Source organism: Mastomys coucha, unplaced genomic scaffold, assembly GCF_008632895.1.
Source record: "Mastomys coucha isolate ucsf_1 unplaced genomic scaffold, UCSF_Mcou_1 pScaffold15, whole genome shotgun sequence".
In the NCBI taxonomy this organism is placed as follows: Eukaryota; Metazoa; Chordata; class Mammalia; order Rodentia; family Muridae; genus Mastomys; species Mastomys coucha.
In genome coordinates, this window is record NW_022196897.1 from 142846841 (window position 1) to 142854537 (window position 7697).

The following is a 7697-nucleotide window of genomic DNA, read 5'->3' on the forward strand; positions in this document are numbered from 1 at the left end:
CCCCACCCCCAATGTCTTTCTACATGTGCTTTGGCTTTATTCTGGACCCCAGTATTACTTGCTTTTTCTGAATATATGTTAGTTTGGGTTTCTTTTTTTCCCTTCAGACAACCTAGACACTGCAACTGCTTTTAGCACTTACAATGTACTTTTTTTTTTTAAAGATTTAAATTACTTATTATATGTAAACACACTGTAGCTGTCTTCAGACACACCAGAAGATCTCATTACAGATGGTTGTGAGCCACCATGTGGTTGCTGGGATTTGAACTCAGGACCTTCGGAAGAGCAGTCAGTGCTCTTAACTGCTGAGCCATCTCTCCAGCCCCTACAATGTACTTCTTTAAAGCTTCTTTTTAAGAAAGCTTTCTTTCTTTAAAGAACTCTTTCTTATGGCCCTCCTATCCTAGAATGGTCAGACACCCTAGGTGATCTGTCATACAGCAATGGCAGTAGTTATTCCTCCTCTCTGCTTCCTTGGGTGTCAAGTGGATCTTAGAGCTGGACTACTCAGTTAACTGAAGGGATGAGAGACAACTCTACCCGTTATAGGAACCCAGGAAGAGCTGCAGATTGTCTTGATTGATATCTTGAGCAATGTGCAGTCTGTAGGTTTGAATGAGGTCCAAATTGGCCTGCAACTCCTCCTAGAACAAGTGGAAGAAAACACCAGTAAACTGAACTGCAGAACAAGTTCAAATTATTTGGTTTGTATTTTCAGTGACAAGAGCCATTTTTTGTGCTTATGACGGGATTTGGGGTGGTGCATAGAGTTCCTAATGTACAGACACACTGAATGATTAACATCTTTTAACATCAACACTTATGGGCCTCATCATACTTCAGTTCCATATTCTGTGTAAACAGGACACCAACTGGTAAATGGATATACCAAAGATAGGTATACAGAGCAAAAAATGCCAGGTCAAGACAGTTGTATACTATGGTTTTACTTATTTTAAATTAAAAAATAGGCACAAGTAAAGAAGAGAGGTAATGGAACAGTAAATAATTGTGCTTAGGGGAATTAATGAATAGGAAGAAGACAAGAGAACTTTTTTCTCTTTGTATGGAGATATTCTATTCAATAATATATATGGATATATAAGAGAATCTATAGGACGAAGGTCAGAGGCATGCAGTTACAGTATGTGCATCACAGTATCTGTGAGTTATGTCCCCTTTGTCAAGAAACCGATGTGGATGAAGGTCACCCACAAAGAACCAGATTAAAATCCCAGAACTTGGGATGCTGAAAGAAGAGCATCCCAGTTTGATGCCTATCCTGGGGATAGACATTGTGAAAGGCAAGAGGGCAGGGAATCAGAAAACCTAAAGAGACTGCCTATAAAAAAACAGGAAATGGGATGTGTCAGATTTTCCGTAATAAGCCTGAAAAGCTCCTTCTTTTAAAATAAATATAAATGTGTAACATTGGTAAAAATAAAATGAAATAAAAGAAAATAATGAAAGAAACGCTATAACTTTGGAACTAGACCTTGATTCAAATGCCAGCTCCATTACTTTCTATGTGGACAATGGTGGCATATTATGCCGTGTTTCAGGCCTTGGGTTCCCTCTCTTAAAATTAAGCCAAGGTGCTGGAGAGATTGCTAAGTGGTTAAGAGCACTGGCTCTTCTTTCAGAAGATCCAGGTTTATACCACCTACACCAGATAAAATAAAACTATTCAGCAGGCAAATAATCAGTAGGTGGTAAGAGCCTGATCTATCTGACCTTCCATTCTCCTTTAGGGGTATTTAGAATTAAGGATGCAGACTAACTGAGCAGCCTCCACTCCTCCCTGTAACTGCCCTTCCACACTCCAGCCTTCACAGCTCTGGACCTCATTGCTCAGTGTCTCTGCCACTCATTTTCCCTTAGAAAACAGGACTGGAGGCAAACCCCCACCAACAGCCATCCCAGGACAGCAGCCATCCTGCTGGGAGGTCAGTGTCCATCAGCCCATGGGTGGATGAGGTCATCTCTAAGCTCCTCTCACAACAGCATCTCTGCATTCTTTGCTTGTTTCTTCTGAATTTTCATTTTCCTGAAGCCTTCCTGAACCTCCTGGTAGCTCTACAGCTGTGTGGTGAGGCACCGGTGTTGTCAAACATTCCCAGATGGCGTTCTGCTCACGGGGGACAGGTGGGGGACAGGCTGTTTTCTGTCTCTCTGAGTGCCAAGATCTGTGAGGCTGAGAGAAGCCTCTCCCGCAGGCCCAAGTGCCCTTCTGAGTGCACGGCCATGTTCTCTGCAGGATCCGTTCATTGCAAGATGCCTCTTTCTTCCTGAAGCACAGTAAGGCTTTCCGTACAAGCCAGTCAACCCAACTGTTCTGGTTGCTCAGGTGCTTACCTGCCCAAAGTGATGAGCCAGAATTATGTCCACAATGTTGGTCGTCAAGCCTGAGAGCTAAAAGATAAAAAACCGTGTTAACATGTTAGCATGTGTGAGCATTTCATGGGCTGTCCACTAAAGGAAGGCGTACTTTTCTGTACACACATTATTCCTCAATAAACAAAGAGACCGCAGGGCATGGTGGCAAACAACTGTAATCCCAGTTACGAGGATTAGAGAGGCTTCGGTAGGAGGACCACAGTTTGGGGTTAGACTGGATGTATAGGAAGTTACTGGTCAGCATAGGCTACATAGAGAAACCATTTTTTTCAAACCAAAAAAACCCTACAACTTAGTGTCATATATTTGTGTGACACAGTATTTTCAAAGAAACCCAGGAAGTCTGACAAAGGTTAAATTCCATTCCAAGGTAGTATGGTATACTTTGAAATAGGGCATTGTAGCAGGGTATTTTGTAGTTATAGACCCATGAATTCAGAAAGCCAGGGTAGAAGGGTTACTTTACTTCAGTGCAGGACTTGGAGATTGACCCTAGTGACCTTTGGAGACCTTATCTCAAGAAGAAAAAAAGGAAAATAAAAAGGGGAGAGAGAAGGGGATGGAGAGGGAGAAAGAAGGTTGAAGGAAAGTGCTAGGGAACTTGTTAGGTAGTGCCCTGAAATGTGCAGTCTGGGCCTGTGGCCTCTGCTGCCTCCCCTGCACCTCTTTCTGCATTTACACTGGGTTGATGGCAAATAGAGATTGACTTACACCCTGCCCAAGACATCCAAGACACAAAAATAAGCTTCCTTCCAGTTTTAGCCATCTTTATTTCAGGGAGTGGGAGGAATGGCTATATTTGCAGAATGTTCTCACATTTTGAACATTTCTCTCCCAATTCTTCCCATTTCAAAACGATGCATCTCACAGTCTAATAAATTCAGCAATCTGTGTAAATCTGGAGACAGTCTATTTTCAGCAAAAATTTCAGCTCAACTCATCTTGCCAATTCCCCATCAAGCTTCTGCCTGGGTTCTGGATGGAATTCCCACTGAGGACTTGGATGAGTTCCAGCTGGAGATGCAGGGAAGGAGGTGAGGGAGAGCCATGGCTATGGGTAAAAGGTTAGGGAAGAAAGATGGCCTGAGATCACCTATGGGTTGTCAGTGAGCCTCAGGCTACAGTGAGAGAGGAGCATGAGTAAGGACCTAGCTCACTTCTCATGCTGCCCTGCCCTAATCATAATGCTCAGAGACCCAATGTGCTCTAGGAATGTTACCAGGTTGCTCCCCATCTGAGTTGGGGGGTGGGGTGGGTCAGTCAATTCACATACTACACAGACATTTACATAAGTCAGACAGGGGTTGAGGGGGGGAGGATTCCACAGCCACTGTCAACAGCATTGTTAGTACACTCCATCTAAAGCCAGGGAAGGCAATATTCCCCAAATGAAAATACATGTGGGGATGAACAGGCAGACAGATTGTTCAGAATCTGGTGTGCTGGTAGGCAGAAAATATATGCAGGATTGAATTTACCTGGAATTGGTTAAGTAGACCAGGCTAGCGTGTTTCTGCCTCCAGAACACTGAGATTAAAGGTAGATGCCACCATGCCCAGCCCTGGATAGGGTTTTCTTTTTTCTTTTTCTTGGCTATTGTAGGACTCACTCTGTAGACCAGGCTGGTCTACATAGAGATCCTCCCATTTCTGCTTCCAAGAGTGTTGGGATTAAAGGCATCAAGCCTGGCACGGATACGTTTGTTCTTAGGGCAGTCTCGCCTCAGACTCTGTCCTCTCACATCTGGCTTAAGGAAGATGATTCTTTGATCATGCACAATCTACTCTAACGATCACCTCTTTTAACCTTCTATTATTGGAACATAGACTGTGTCTATCTTTTTGTCTTACAATGTTTTCACAAATATCCTGGCCTGGTGAGTTCTAGCTATGTGACCCTAAATAATGTATTAATTCACTTGGTGTCCTGAGAAGAGCAGTTTAAACATAAAAATAAGTCATTTAAGAGCAGTGGCTGCTATACAGTAAGCATTAGATATGTGTTAATTTCTTTAAAGATCATTATTAACCCTCTGCTTAAAGCTACATGACTATAAAGTTCTCAGATACCAAATTACTGGATATCATGGTTTGAGTATCAACAGAAATCCCTGATACATGTGATAAACAGGGTCATAGTACTCTGGAGAAACTCCTTTCAGTGGCCAATTACAAAGACACTATGACAATTACAAAGGATTTAAAAGCAGGTATTTAAAAATGAAATTATTACATTAGTCATCTTTTAGCAAGATATGAAGGCTTAACTTGTTTTCTCTTATGGAAAACATCATTGCTTTAAGTTCGATATCTAAAGGTTTTTATTAAATCATAGGAATAGCACTTGCACTTCAATAAGAAAACAGACTGCTTCGATCGAAACCTGAAAACAGTGCATATGCTTTTCCATGAAGTCTCTTTGGCTCTGGTTTAGCATGGAGATTTTATATGTGATAGGTTATTAGCATATTTATATTTGATATGCCATTAGCATATTTATTTTGTTGTCTATCTGTTGGCACATATTCTAGAGACCAAATTCCTTCATTTTCCATGTGGTAAACACTAATAATCAATATGACAAGTGGAGCAGAGAAAATAACTGTTTTTATGTTTACTAGAGACAATGAGTCATCCAGTCATTTTATTTATTAAGCAACTAAAAATGCAAGCTAGGCTAAGAGAAAATATCTAAAGCTATAAGAATTTAGCAAGAGATTAATATCTAAAATATTTTTATGTTGAATGAGCAACCTTATCAGAAGGGCAGAAGATTGAAAAGGAACTTTGCAAGAATATTCAAAAAAAAAAAAAAAAAGCAGTGACATCACTGCCTCTTAGGAGATGAGAGTCCTAAGCTATAACTTCTAAAAGGATGCTAAGGATGGGGGGGCAGAATGGCACTGCAGTGCTTGTCGAGCATGCGAAGGGCCTGTGCTCCATCCCTCTAAACCAAAGAAAAACACAAGACAGGAAATGCTTTGTTGCCGTTTCAATGATAATGGGAAGAAGCCAAAACCAGAAGACTTCAGTCTAAAATACCAATTACATGATGCTTCAGAACAAACGAGGCCTGCCTCTTCATAATAGAAGTCAGAATAAGGTAATAATGGCAAGGAAGATCAGTCAGGAAAAGGTAGACGATTCTATGTACCAGCTGAGTGGTGATTGTAAATATTTGTAAGTTGCATACTTAAAACGTTTTGAGCAGGCCCGTTGTTAAAGCTGGATGTTAAGAACACTTGCATAACATGTTCAGTTCACCACGCTCAACAAAACAAAACATCTCATTCTGCTCTTAAGCTGTGCAAAGGTAAATATCTCAGGGACCAGAGAATGAGCAGACAGAGACCAGCACTCAGTACTTACTTTGGAAGCTGCCCAGTCAATCCAGCCTTTAGCACACGGGTCAATGTTAATGAGCACAAGACCTTCTACCAGCTCTGGGTGATTGAGCTAAGAGAGAGACAAAGACAACCATGTGAGACTCCCACTCCTCCCTCCTCTAAAGCAGCAGACATGGTCAGCAGCTCGGTCTATGCCTCAGTGCCTCAGGTCTGAGAGGAAGTCTGCAGAGAGCAGCTATGGGGCATCTACAGGTGATACCTCTGGAAACCTGACTAGCACCCGGAGACCAGCCTCTCCAGATGGGATGAAGTTGTCTTCCCTGGAATGGGTGCTTGGGGAAGACAGGATTTTTGTTGCTTCAGCAGATGAGGGGCATGCTGCAGTCAACTCAAAGCGAACTTGCTTGCAGGTAAGTACTTTGTACTTACTGCAAATCTGCTGAGGATGTAGGCTCCTGCTCCAACTCCAATACCAATGATGCTCTTCATACTGTGAATAGGACAGATAAACCACTGATAGAGTATCAACTACCTATGGAAAGAATACAAACTGGGTGCCAGGCAGTGGGGGTACATGCCTTTAATCCCAGCACTTGGGAGGCAGAGGCAGGCAGATTTCTGAGTTTGAGGCCAGCCTGGTCTACAGAGTGAGTTCCAAGACATCCAGGGCTATAAAGAGAAACTCTGTCTCAAAAAACCAAAAACATAAAAAAATCAAAAATAGAGTACAAGCTGGGTGCTCCTCAACCTTTACTGCTTTACTTATGGCAACAAGGATAACATCATCCACTTTCAAATGTGATTTTGTCGTTAAATAAAATGTGCCATGGACACGGCGATGCACTTGGGAGGTAGAGGCAGGCCAATCTCAGAGTTCCAGGCCAATCAGAGCTACAAGAGAGACTGTCTCAAAAAAAAATGTATACATACATGTGTGTACATATGGTGTTTTGAGACAGTCTGTCCTTATACATATATACACATTTGTATATACACTCACATATCTACAAGTATATAACACACACACACACACACACACACACACACACACACACTCCCCTCAAGCATGGGAATCATTTTTACTACCTCAGAATTCATCAGCAAATCGTGTCAAACTACCCAGAAATATTTTCATTATTACCTACTTCACATTTGTATATTTTCAACTTTTTTTAAATAAATAAACTTTGTTTTATTTTGAAATCTATTTTTAAGATTTTATTTGAATTTTGCATATCTGTGTGTGGCTATGTGCAGGTTGAGTGCAGGTGCCTGTGGAGAGCACACTGAATCCCTGGGGTAGGTGTTAGTAGATGCTTCAAACTCAGGTTCTCCGCAGGAACGGGAACCTCAACTGCTGAGCCCTGTCTTTAGCCCTTCAAATGTATTTTAGTCCATCTCCTAACAGAATCAGGTATCAAGCTATCCTCATCTTTTCCCTGAACAACTATGGTCATTGAACTTGTGTCCATGTGCTCAGCTTTACTCCTCTACAAATGACTAGAGCAGGAAGAATGCTTTTTGAGTTAAACAGCTTTCCTGAGCTACATTTTATGTAATTACAGTAATCATTTTAAGTCGTGTTTAAAACTTGGGTTTCAGTCCAGGATTAAAATACTTCCATATCTTTCCTTTATGACAACAAAGATACTGGCAACGTTTATCTTATCTTTCAGACTTAAGGGTCTGTGTTTATCAGATTTTACAACATGCCTTTCTTCTACCTGATCTTATATTGGTCTTTCCTTCTGCCCTGGATCTCCATCTTAGCCTATATGGCACCTACCAGGGAAGACATTCCCTAGCTAGCCTCATTTATCTATGATAGAGATAAATGACATTCCCTAGCGAGCCTCATTTATCTATCATAACAGATAAATGCCTTTTTGTTTTGTTTTGTTTTGTTTTCGAGACAGGGTTTCTCTGTGTAGCCCTGGCTGTCCTGGAACTC

The 7697-nt window shown here is 41.5% G+C and overlaps 1 protein-coding gene across 1 annotated transcript in view; it reads right to left on the minus strand.

Moving 5' to 3' along the window:
• Window positions 1-7697, minus strand: part of LOC116091823 (protein NDRG3) — a 70184-nt gene that overhangs the window by 11069 nt on the left and 51418 nt on the right. Inside the window, exons 7-10 of the mRNA XM_031373274.1 lie at window positions 6176-6236; window positions 5769-5855; window positions 2359-2415; window positions 544-647 (exon numbers count right to left, since the gene is read on the minus strand). Coding sequence (XP_031229134.1) covers window positions 544-647; window positions 2359-2415; window positions 5769-5855; window positions 6176-6236 — 309 coding nt within the window. The remainder of the gene's footprint in view (window positions 1-543; window positions 648-2358; window positions 2416-5768; window positions 5856-6175; window positions 6237-7697) is intronic.